The sequence below is a fragment of the Olea europaea genome, unplaced genomic scaffold (assembly GCF_002742605.1).
Source record: "Olea europaea var. sylvestris unplaced genomic scaffold, O_europaea_v1 scaffold878, whole genome shotgun sequence".
Classification (NCBI taxonomy): domain Eukaryota; kingdom Viridiplantae; phylum Streptophyta; class Magnoliopsida; order Lamiales; family Oleaceae; genus Olea; species Olea europaea.
In genome coordinates, this window is record NW_019267241.1 from 90,589 (window position 1) to 103,489 (window position 12,901).

Below are 12,901 nucleotides of genomic sequence, written 5' to 3' on the forward strand. Positions count from 1 at the left end.
CTCAAGGGAGTGTTGGTGATTCCGCTTTGCCACCAATTTTAGCGGTTGCACTGTGTTCTTGTAATGCCAATGGACTCATGGAGCGTAGGTATAGTTTTGTAGATGTCTGTAATGCTTTAGAAATCATTGAAGGTGACAATATTGGCAAAGGACTTTCTGATTGTGCATTTGGTGTGGTTTCTGCTACAGGGTGTGCTTCAACCCTATCCAATGATTGTTAATTCCAAGAGGAATTTTGGGAACCCGAGTTTGGGTTTGGGTGTCGCTTGTGGACGTCGGGCGGGGGGAACGTGTTATCGTGGAGAGTTTGGTTATTGCGTTGAAGAGATTAGTCAGTTCATTCTAATGCAGACAGATTATTTCTCAAGGTGAAGAAATTTTGGAGCTTCGTTCGTTGCACTGGAATTTGAGTCAAGGTGGAAATTGTTAGAAGTGTGACTCAAATAGGAATCTAAATTGCATTAGATTTCTTACCTTTTTTGGGACTCTTTTAGGGCTAGATTTTATACTATAAATACAAGGCCTCTCTGTCAGTTTTATTAAGAAGCCTTTTGCTGTATTGTGCTCTCCTTTCATAGTGAATTAATAAAACATCGTTCCTTCTGCCAGTTCTTCTTTTACTTACTTTAATCTTGTTCTTGGGTTATTTGTGATCTTGTTTAATACTTCAATTACAGCAAGTGAAATTCATTAAATCTCAATTCCTACATTATTGGTCAATAGGTCCCAACACCGACAACCTTGAGCGAGAGAGAATGAGAGAGGAAATTGAGAGTCGTTAAGGTTTAGGACTTTAGTTGCTATGTGAATGAATATTTTTACCTTTTTTGTTTTCATTTTTGTTTTTTTTTTTTTTTTGGTTTTTTTTTCTTGTAAGGAGTGAGATGGGAACTTTTGATGTGATGCAAATTAACTTTTTGTACTGTTCTTTTATCTAGTCAAATCAATTTTAATTAATGACATTCAAGGCATTTCAATTTTTTTGAGAGGCCATAAAAGTCATAAGATGATAGTTTGGTCAAAACTATTAAAATGTGATATATTTGTAAATGTAAATCCAAAAAATGACATCTAGTGTAATTTCCACTATAAAATAATATACTACGGTCGCCTGCTAATCAAGCTGTAGGCTATGGGTATATAAGCATTTCTGGCCTTAAGCAAAGTGGGTTTGAAGCAGAATAGAGGGTGGCGGCAGATATTGGGATGAGATTGGTAGGTGCCTGTAAATTGAAGACGCCATCGTCGAAGTGAAAAGCTTCGGAGGAGAGAGAGATGAGGAATGGATTATTTATGAGTTTTAACGGCTACAGATTTATCTATGGTTATTACCACCACAAAATTTAATTATTACACCAAATTATAATCATATCACAATTAAAATATATTGTCAATAAATAATTCATAACAAATTTATAATTATACTCATAATACAATATAAACAAAAATGATGAACAAAAAACATTATTGTGGTTTATTTATCCTCCAAATATTGCTCATCGGATTTGATCTCCTAAGCACCTATGCTTAGTTTATATTAAGCATCATGCTTAGGTGGCACGCTACAATAGGTGGTGTAATTAGTTTTAAAACTACCCATTATCCTTCACCACCTATTGTAATGTGTCACGTCACATGGTGCTTAGCATACGCAAAGTATCGGTGCTTATGCTAAGCACCGGTGCTTATGCTAAGCACACGTCACATGGTGCTTAGCATACGCAAAGTATCGGTGCTTATGCTAAGCACTGGTGCTTAGTCATAAGTGTATTACTTATCATTTTTCTTAACCCTTTCTGTCATATTTAATTAGATCGTTTGATTCAGTAGGTCCGTTGATTTTTTTGGGTTTTTATTTATATTTCAATTGCAATTTAATTTACTTTTTGTTCCTATTCCATCTAAGATCTGGGATGCAAAATTACTGCAGTTAACTTTTGCTATAAATTTCTTGATTGGGAATGAAAAATTAATATACTTCTATCAACTGAATAGTAACTTTTGGTTGATGATTGAGTGTGAATTGTGATCTTTGGTTGCCGATTGAATTTGAAATGTATTTTGGATTGAATCTGACATGAACAGAAATTAAGAGAAGAAAACAACAAAATAAAGATTCATTCATGAATTTAAGACAGGCTTGGGGTTAATAATCATTTTTAAGCAGATCCCTTTGCTTTCACCGTTTCTTTATTCTACAAAATACCCCCAAATTAATGTGAAGGATGTCCAGTGTTTAAAACATTTGTTAGACATCATTTAGTAAAAATAGATGTTGAAAAAAAAAGAGGAAAAAAATAGATTTTTACTTAAAACCCTAATTACGTAATTTTACTTAAAACTATTTATGTAAATAAGAAAAATATTAAAAAATACAGTGTACTTAATAAAATTTGTAGTGATAATATAATTATCCTTTATCTATTTGTAGTGGTAATATAATAGATTTGTCAGCCCCCCGGAGCATAGCCTAGTGGTACAAAGGACAGGAGTGAGGTTATCTCACGCTTTGCTGGCAATCGCAGTGTGGGGGTTCGATTCCTGAAACATGAAATTGGATTCTTTGTAAGCGCAGTGTACATGCAGCTCTTGTTCCCTAACCTGTTTGGGCACATTTCATGATTTACCTCCCTCACAAAGTTCTAAGGACAGGACGGTGGGGGCCTTCAAGGTTGGGGTTCAACCTTTATAATAGATTTGTCAATTTAAATTATGTTAGGTCTTGTTTGGATGATAACCATCTCAACTTAAATACTTATTAATGAGTATTGTACTTAAAAATATTTCTAAATAGTCACTGCGCTTTCAAAAGTTATTTCCTAGTATTGTACTTGTGATGTTCTATTCCATCTATCACATCGAATCATTTGAAAAAATTATAATATCAATAATGTTGTTATCACGATTATTTAAAGAACTCCCAAGTCCGATAACTGGTAAACAACATTAAAAATAAGAAAATTTGCACATTTTATCTCTAACTTTTGCAAGATTTAGCATAATCCATCCACGACATTTCAATTATGTAACAAATCATTCCCTCTATTTTGTCCATTAAAAGATGAATTTGTCTTTCTATTTATAAATAATTATAAAAATAGTCAAAAAAATTTATCCTCAAATATTGCCATTTTACAGATTTTCTAGTCACATAAATTGATTTGACTTATAATTATATTATTACGTGATTCATTACCATATTGGCTTCTGATTAAGAGATCGCGGTTAATATCTACTAATAACTTGTCAATTAATATCCCTTTTGGAACTTTAAATTTAGGATAAAAAAATATCGAGAAGAGTTAAAATTTCTTGAGTTGAGTGATTGAGCTCTATAAGTATTCTATAAATAAAGGTTCAAAAAATTGGTTGACGCTGGAATAGATTCAAATAATTTGAAAATACTCGAAAACGATTAATTACTTCGCTGATGATTGACTTATATTCCACTTTACTACTTATAGGGGTGTTCTCAATTAAAATTTTAGTGAATTTTATGGATTTGAATAGATTTTTACAAATTTCAAAAGAATATCATCAAATACGGTGAATTTTTCAAAAGATTTGCTTATATGTATTTTTAAGCTTGAAATTCATCAAGATATTTTAAAATCCTTCTATTAATGAAATATTTATAAATCCACTAATTATTGAGGATACCAAAATTTTAAAAGATTTCATTAAAATCTCAATTGAAGACACTTGAATTTCAATAAATTTTATTAAAATTCAATAAAATCTTAGATTCTCAATTGAAGATATCTAAATTTAATAAAATCAATTACAATTTCAATTGAGGACACCCCATTTGATATATAAAGTCTAAAGAGTATCATGTTGATCGCTGAACATTAGATTGTGTTACCTATCCATTTTTAGCATGTAACTTCTCCCTTAACAAAATTACCATATGATGGTAGGTATTTGTCATGGCACAAATGTAATGCTATATATTCTAACGTCGGCAAAATAAAAAGGGAAAATGATGGCTAAATAAGGATATCGATGATGTGGTGATATTTAACTTACATTTGTTCCATGACAAATATCCGTTAGATTCATAGTGGTGATGAATGGGTAACACAATCAAGTATCAACAAAATTCGTGGCAAGATTTAGTTATTAAACAGTAACGTGCTTTATTAAGTCACCAATGAAATAATTAACCTACTTGGAAATGCAAATAAAGATGGATATTTATAAAACAGTTTTCGACGATCTGAACATTTTGTTCTCTCCCTTCAATAACTTTCCTCTTTTGTCCAAGGGAAGGGAGAAAAAATATACATTTTGCCGATCCATTTCTTCGCCAATTCTTCTTGCTGAAGAAAACATCGAGAAATTCTCAGTTTTCTTTATAACCCATATCCCATTTGCACGTGTGTTTGATTTGATTAAACAGTAATTTAATTGATTGAGTTGAAAAAAGGAAAGGAATAAAGAGGTAAAGGAAAAATAAACGAAACCCATGAATTTCGGTTTTTGGGTTCTTCTCCTTGGTTGTTGTTTTTAGATTTTAGCTTCTTCATTAGTTGAATTTGACCGCTTTATTGTTTCTCTCTCTCTTCGTATTACTTTGCCTATTTCTTGGATCTCTCTTTTTCAAATCATGTTTTGATCAAAACTTCAGCTTCAAGGGTATTTAAGTTATTCTTTTAATGAAATTTACGGAGTCTGTTTCTTGGATCTTTACTTTTATGTGTAATTTTTATTTTTTTTCCCTTATCATATGTTCATTTTTTTCAGGGATCATTTTTATTATTTTAAATTAATTTTATTGTTGTGATGGACGATGATTATTTCAATCGACATGGTGTAGTGGCACCAAGAAATCATGCTGATGGTATGTTCTTGTTGTTTTCTGGCTTATATAGGTGCCAATAAAACTTAGGTTATGTTAGTTTATTTACTGTTTCAATCTTGTTCATTTTATCATTAGTGTCATTATATTATTCTTTTTAGACCCATGGGACAAATTATTTCGTGTCATTATATAATGGATTTTTCGATTTTACTTTTTTTGGTGGAGGGAAATATGCTTTTGAGTTTCCTACCTTTTGGCACAAATCATCTCTTTCAAATGCTGAAGTATCTTCTGTAGCTGTGTTTGGTCTGTCCTTCCTCTGATAAAGTTCAAGGATGACACGAGTTTGATCTAAAATAAGAAATGCATCAAGCATCTTGATTAGGCTTGTATCATCATTGACATTTGTGCAAAGTCAGAGAGGTTATTGAAGTGGATAGATGTTGTGGAATTCAAGTGGTGCCACTTGTTATTGTTATTTGGTGCCATAGTATTCTGAATGAAATTTTGTGAGCTCTGATGAAATAGAAAGAATGGTTGATGCCGATATGAACAATAATAATAGAGAAGGAGAATAGAGTAGGAAGAGAGAAATGAGGGAAAGATTGTAACTTTTATTCAATATTCGAGTGTGTCTTATTACAATTAATGGACCTCTTTATACAGGCTAAAAACACGACTAATAGAGGAAATTACGACTACCAAAGAAAATTGGACTTTTCCTTTTACAAAAATCAATTTAACCAAAAATGAATCAAATGCGATAATGGAAAATTATATCATAATCGATGTTAAATTTTTTTTATGTCTCGAATAGACTTTCCAAGTTGCATCAATGGTATACCATTTGAGTATGGGTTACATACCATTTGGTGCTTTTTTTGCATACTGTACTTCTCTTGACCACATGGAGAAAAGAAATAAAGGAAGAACTAGAAATGCATGCTTATTTGGGCTTCATATTACATCAATGATATGCAATTAATTGTGGTTCCAATGATTTATAGTTTCATAAAGTAGCCTATTAAGAGTCACTGGCAAAAACTTGACATGGAGGTTCATAAGAAATTTTATTTTTTATTTTGTTCACCTTATTTATATATTGGTTTCGAAACTAGGGCATCAAAGAGGTTCTAAGGCTTCAGCCCCTGTGAAACCTGAAGTTCAGAAGGCAGTACCTCCTATTGAAGTGCCTGCATTGTCTCTTGAGGAACTGAAAGAAAAAACTGATAATTTTGGATCCAGTGCATTAATTGGCGAAGGATCTTATGGAAGAGTGTACTTTGCTCAGTTAGGTAATGGAAAAGAGGTGGCTGTTAAGAAACTTGATGTGTCATCTGAGCCTGATTCAAATGTTGAGTTCTTAACTCAGGTATATGCACAACTTTTTGTTGTTTCAAATATTTGTCTCTTGAATTGCATCTCTCATTTTTATTTTACATGTTGTGCATGGATATGTAAATATGTAACATTTTGTTTTTTTATTAAGGTCTCAATGGTGTCAAGGCTGAAGAATGAAAATCTTGTTGAGTTGCTTGGTTATTGTGTAGACGGCAATCTTCGTGTCTTAGCATATGAGTTTGCAACCATGGGATCTCTACATGATATTTTACATGGTATGTAGTCTTCTAATTGGCTTCCTGGCAAATTGTAGGCACTAAAAAGAGGTTATCTAATTGTATTTCAATAATAGGAAGGAAAGGAGTTCAAGGGGCACAACCCGGTCCTGTACTTGATTGGATGCAACGTGTAAGAATTGCTGTTGATGCTGCAAGGGGACTGGAATATTTGCACGAGAAGGTTCAGCCTTCTATAATACACAGAGATATAAGATCCAGCAATGTGCTTCTGTTTGAAGACTATAAAGCCAAAATTGCAGATTTTAATCTATCAAATCAGGCTCCTGACATGGCTGCTCGCCTTCATTCTACTCGAGTTCTTGGGACATTTGGTTATCATGCACCAGAGTAATGCTTCGTATCTCTTCCTTCTGTTGGATGATTCCGTTATATACATTAGTTGATTTATTCTCAAGGCCCGTGTCACTCTATGTTCTTGCTTCTTGGTAATTATGTTATAAGCTAACGGGTCCTTAGATTTTGCTAAATACAAGTACCGCTGAACCAAAGGATCACATTTTATTACCATTGTCATAAAACTCTAAAAAGGATTAATAGATTGACATGCTATTGAACATTTATTTTGAATTGGAAACTGTACACTTTTTTCTCCTGCAAGAACCACATCCAACACTAATAAATTAGGGTATGTAGTGGCCGAAGAGTTCTATGATAAATACTAACTAATTGTACGAGTATAAAGTATTTAGAAACAATGTTCTGTTGAACAAGCAGTACCATAGGATGTGTACTACGTCGAACTTGTTCTCAACCATGTGTGCCCTCCCAAGAATTGCCTAGTTTCTCTCTTTAAGGTAACATTAGATCGTATGCATACAATTTCATCTCTCTCTTTATATAGCAGTAGAATATAATTTAGAGATAATAGATGTATAGCAACACGTTCGATTCTGTGAATTTCTTCATTTTCTTAGAATTTCTATTATTCACAGATATGCAATGACGGGGCAGTTGACACAGAAGAGTGACGTGTATAGCTTTGGTGTTGTTCTGCTAGAGCTTTTGACAGGAAGGAAGCCCGTTGATCATACTATGCCTCGTGGACAACAGAGTCTTGTTACTTGGGTGAGCAACTACTTTGCCTGTTTTCTCAAGTTTCTCTTCTTTCGAAATCGGATTTGTCGTCGTCTTCTTTTTCCCCTAAATTCCATTTTGTACATTTCTTCTAGTTGTCCTATATCGTGATAATGTATCTTCATATTAGGCCACTCCGAGATTGAGTGAGGACAAAGTTAAACAATGTGTAGATCCAAAGCTTAAGGGAGAATACCCACCAAAAGGAGTTGCAAAGGTGCGTGCTCACCCCTATCCCATCCCACATGCAGACAGAATGATGAAAGAATGAATACTAATTGTACTTCTTTGGTGATTGCAGTTGGCTGCTGTTGCAGCATTATGCGTGCAGTATGAAGCCGAGTTTCGACCAAATATGAGCATTGTTGTCAAGGCCCTACAGCCTCTCTTGAAGTCGACCGCCCCTGCTCCGGAGGTTTAGTGTGCTCGTAATGTTTGCATTGCTGCATGTTTTGCTCAGTTTGGATCAATTTATTCGTGAAATTTAATAGTCGGACCACAAAATTATTTTTTTTCAATTTTTTTCCCTAAGTTGAGACATGTAGAATTCAATTCGGCTGCCATGATTATTCTTTGTGGTTTGTTTTGAGTCTGTTGGAATGTTGCAATATGGCATTGAAGTGTTCCTAATTCACGTGCTTTAATGTGTATCTAATTCAATGAATTATTATATATGGTTATATTATTTTTGAACTTTTCTCAATCCGATCCTAGTCTATTGGTCCCCATTGGGGTAGACCACGAAATTCTTTTATCAAAAATTTTTCCCCCTAAGGTGAGACGTAGAACTCAATTCGGTTGCCATGATTATTCTCAGTGGTTGTTGACATGTTGTAATATGGCATTGAAGTGTTCCTAATTCACGTGCTTAAATATGTTTTCAATTCAATGAATTATTGTATATGGCTATATTATTTTTGAACTTCGCTCAATCCAATCGTAGTCTATTTGTCTCCATTGGGGTAAACCAAAATATTTGGTCTATAATGAAAAATGGTGTGTGAAAATATTTCAATAAATCATGACCATATTATGAGAAGCTATGAGTTTTATTGCAAGTCAATAGATTGGAGAAACGTACTCAATTAACATAAAGAACTTGTTATATGGATTGGGTGTTCTCAGGCACTGCAACTGGTTAGTATTTTATCAAATTGGAATGCTTTTATGAAACTCAAGTTGTCTTGAAAAAGGATTCATCGTTGAAAATAAGATTCTTGAAGTTAAAGAAAGTTCAAGAAATTATTATGTAAAGGTAAAAAAGGAATATTTTAAGCCCATATAACTGGAAGTTTTAATTCTTTGATGGTATGGAAATTGAAAAGTACAATACAATATTGCAAATCTCACTCTTACAAAATACACAAATTATAAAACATTTTTGATTCAAAAAACCTATAAAAGAGACAGCATATTAAGACAAAAGCAATCAACATATTATGATTGTCATTCTGTCTGATAAACACAAAATCACAGGGGAAACAATCCATGGCAAATATTGCTCCTTATTCCATGGTGTTCTATGAAGATTGCCATAACACTGCAGAATGCCCCTGTAACACTTCAAGAAGATGTCGATGATTTTGGAGCAGACGGGTTGAAAGGAGCCTGTTCGGCACAGGTCAGTACTTCATGGGGTCCTGCCTCCTCTCGGCCGACACCCATCAAGTCAAGGTAATACTGGTAATGTGATACGATGTTGTTCATGGAGTCGACATCACCTTGACCGCAAACATTGTCGCCATACAAAATATTCATTGTGGTGCCAAAACCAGGATGCCGTTTGGCCAAGGTGTCGTTTTTGGTGGGTTTCCAGTTGCCAACAAAGGCATCGTGAGACGAAGGTTGTCCCTTCTTTATCGGTGTCATCCACCTCCACATTGCAGCCTGGAAAGCGAGGGTGGCATTTTGTTCAATGTATTCGGGATGGTTCAACAAATCGACCTTGAGGGCTTCTCCTGTGGCTCCATAATTGTAGTTCCTATAAAACCAGAAAATAATAATTTGCAACTTCACGACCAAAATAATAGAAGACGAAAAAACAGGAATCCATAACCTTGCATATACCAAGAAATGAAGATAAAGAAGATTCAAGTCAGAAAGGAGTGCAGATGAAGAAGATCAAACGAAGTTGTTTCATTTAATCTACATAAAAGAGAATATCATTCAATAAACCTAAAATAGACTTTGCACAATCTCCATTCATATTCTCCAGGGACACTGACAAGAAAACATTAAATTCAAGGTCGTCAAAAAGCACAGGAGAACTTGGTTAAAAATGGAAGAAAAAGTATACTAAGTACCAGTAGAGTGGCAAAGCACCACGACCATAGTATTGGGCTCCAGGAGCACATGGGTGAAGATCAAACGAAGTTGTTTCATTTAATCTACATAAAAGAGAATATCATTCAATAAACCTAAAATAGACTTTGCACAATCTCCATTCATATTCTCCAGGGACACTGACAAGAAAACATTAAATTCAAGGTCGTCAAAAAGCACAGGAGAACTTGGTTAAAAATGGAAGAAAAAGTATACTAAGTACCAGTAGAGTGGCAAAGCACCACGACCATAGTATTGGGCTCCAGGAGCACATGGGTAGGTGTATTTATAGTAGTCATCACAGTAATCTTGGCTTGGACTCATTTCCTTGTTGTAGCATAGACCCCAGGCCAGCGGTCCACCAGTTGCCACCCCATAACCGCCTACATTGTAATTTATATATACAAATTAGTGTATGAACAAGCAAGAGCAAATTAAATATCCACAATTTATAGACTAACAGGACCATGAGGCTGTCAATGTTTTTTATTTGATACAAACTCCTTCTGTGGTGAGCACATTCTTTGAATTACTGAAATCTGATTGGAAATTTAAGAAAAAGAATATGCAGGCCGCTTGGGGTGGTGGCAGAATAGGAGGCTCCACGGCAAAGGGGTTTGATGGGTAAGGTTTCCATTTACCCCAAAATGTCACCACTCTGCAGGGGAATCCCCACTCGCTTCTTCCCCTAATATCCTCCCTTTACCACATCATGGGGTTTTACACTAGATCCCAGAAGCTTGCTCGGGAAGGCTGCTACACCATACCTTTTGACTTAACTGTAATCCGCAAAGCATTTTTACCAAGCTTGTTTTAGGTAAATTGCCCTTTTCACAAATCTTGAGAGTAGATCAAACTGATTCAAAAACAGATAGCATTGTTCATCGAAAACATCCAATCTCTGTTCTGGATGCTGTAATTAGAAATTTTTAACTTTATGATTACTTTTATTAACAACCAAAAATCAGATGCATCCTCCAAGAACAAACACGAAAATTACAACTAAACTCAAAATCGAAAATCACCCAATTTATATACAGAGCCAGTACAAAGAATCATTGAATTCACAACTCAATCATTGATGAATACTTACAGGTAGTTTTGCTGCCGACATGGCCAAGGAAAGCAGCCACCTCCTTCATTTGCATTAATCTTCCACCGGTGGTCCCAAATCCATGCGGTTGATAAAGCGCAGCAGCAGTAATGAAAGAGTGAAAATCCCAGAATCCAACGGCATGAGCCACTGGTGTATTCCTCTTACCGAAAAGATCCTCAAATTGGTAGGTCTGGAAATAATCTGTAATCGTCAAGTTACAGCAGTAAATCGACAACCCCTTACACTCCCATCCTTTATCGCACATTTTCTTCCCCTTCACCTTCTTCACTACCAACGGCGGAGTAGATGATTCCTCCACACTCGCAATAACAGCCATAGCCAGGACCACCATCAAACACCCAAAAACAGCCATTTTTGAGCCCATTCTTTTTCTACTAGACAAAAAGTAAATACTACAAATTATCGAGTAACTCTACAAGGAAAATGTGAGAAGAATGGGCTTATTAAATTCAACAAAAATGAGAAAAAGAAAGAAAGTGAATGTACAACTTACTCAGACTGGACTCACCCTTTTTGAGATCTGATTGTGAACTTACACTGTAATTCGTTGGCTGCAATGCAACGGAGTAGAGTGGAGCGTCAGATCAAGAATCTCTATCAACTTAGAGAAGGGAAAATGACATTAATGAAGAATACGTGGGGTCCGGGGGTGAGGTGTCGAAGTACGATCACTTTGACCTCGGTAGACAAAATGTGAAATGTCATAAATACCCTTCGAAGTTTACTCCTCCTCATATATTTTTTTAATAATGTTACTTCATTTACAAAAAAAGCTTTTTAGCATGTCCTTTTATTCATTGAGCAATTTTAACTTTTTTTTTTTATATACTTATTTTCAATCACATATTTACGTAATAAAATATTTTGTACGCAAATCCAAAATTGTTTCCTAATTTTTAACGATACATTTTCCAAAAAATCATTATTTAAAATTTCATTCTACCTAAATAATGATTGTCAAATAAGGCTGAAATTTTATTAAGTCAATAAATAATAAGATCGACTACATATTTTCCAAGAAAGTGAGCATTTACATGTGCGCGGCCTTGTAAGCTTAGCCTCCCGTTGGTGTTGATTGTTTTTGTTGTTCTCTCCTTATATCTTTTTAGTTGACCTTAATTACTCCAATTTTAGAGAGACAAAGTAAATGACTTAGAAACTTTGACTCACATGAGGGTGTAACTAAACCATGTATAGAAATATTGTTATTGTATGTTGTTGGTTCACTATTGAAAGATACTTATCGAAAAAACTACTTTTTAAGTTCTATCCAACATGTCATATGAATTTTTGTATGGTACAAACTTGTATGTACTATTGGACTCTAATTAATTAATTATACATTAACATATAATATATCACAATCTCCATCAAAACAAAATCAAGTAACTTAGTTTTCACCATTTTTTATGTTAGATGGGAAAGGAAGAATAGAATGGCAAATTTGACAATTTAACAATAATGTGATTATTGGCAATATAGAATGGAGGGTGGGGTGAGTTTGTCCGAAAGAAGATGCTCAAGTTTTACGAGTGACAGGTGGATTTAGCGTGAAGCAATCGCGGAAGGTAAGGGGCTGACCAACTACCTTATTCTCTTCCACCGACAGCCGAGATTAATTTTATGATTCTATTTTCGTTTTTTTTTTTTAGAAAATCATAATGACGATAGCAATAAATTCCATCACGAAGGCCAGAAATTAGCTCTAGACATGAATTCCAATCGAGTTACAATCCAAGTTCCATAGCTTCCGGTCTGATATCTCAATCATAATTTTCCTTCCCCCTTCTCTTTTGGCCAGTTGTGAGCGACGAGGGTTAGAATCCTAATATCATGGTTCATAGCAACATGTTCTAATCCTCTGAACTACATGTTTCACCCTTTCTCCATTAGATTTATTTCGTAAGAGTACTCTAATTAAGGGGGGGGGGGGGGGGGGGGGCG

At 34.6% G+C, this 12,901-nt stretch overlaps 2 protein-coding genes across 6 annotated transcripts; one reads left to right on the forward strand and one right to left on the reverse strand.

Annotated features, from left to right (window-relative positions):
- The first annotated feature begins 4,785 nt into the window (after positions 1 to 4,785).
- Positions 4,786 to 8,207, forward strand: LOC111392089 (PTI1-like tyrosine-protein kinase 2). The gene is made up of 7 exons (XM_023017366.1): positions 4,786 to 4,843; positions 5,923 to 6,176; positions 6,294 to 6,420; positions 6,498 to 6,771; positions 7,377 to 7,509; positions 7,649 to 7,735; positions 7,820 to 8,207. Exons 1-7 carry the CDS (start codon positions 4,786 to 4,788, stop codon positions 7,937 to 7,939), a joined length of 1,053 nt encoding a protein of 350 aa, XP_022873134.1. The 3' UTR covers positions 7,940 to 8,207.
- A 593-nt stretch (positions 8,208 to 8,800) lies between these two features.
- On the reverse strand, positions 8,801 to 11,568 carry LOC111392080 (chitinase-like protein 1). Of its 5 annotated transcripts, none has more exons than XM_023017355.1 (4): positions 11,451 to 11,557; positions 10,934 to 11,328; positions 10,064 to 10,223; positions 8,801 to 9,499 (listed from the first exon to the last, which is right to left on the reverse strand). In XM_023017355.1, the coding sequence occupies exons 2-4, from the start codon at positions 11,319 to 11,321 to the stop codon at positions 9,082 to 9,084; spliced, it is 966 nt and encodes a 321-aa protein (XP_022873123.1). In that variant the 5' UTR covers positions 11,322 to 11,328; positions 11,451 to 11,557; the 3' UTR covers positions 8,801 to 9,081. The 5 variants fall into 5 exon arrangements, with proteins under 5 accessions (XP_022873123.1, XP_022873127.1, XP_022873124.1 ...); XM_023017359.1 differs by having other exon boundaries at positions 8,933 to 9,499; positions 10,934 to 11,331; positions 11,494 to 11,568; XM_023017356.1 differs by having other exon boundaries at positions 8,933 to 9,499; positions 11,466 to 11,563.
- Between the last annotated feature and the right edge of the window lie 1,333 nt (positions 11,569 to 12,901).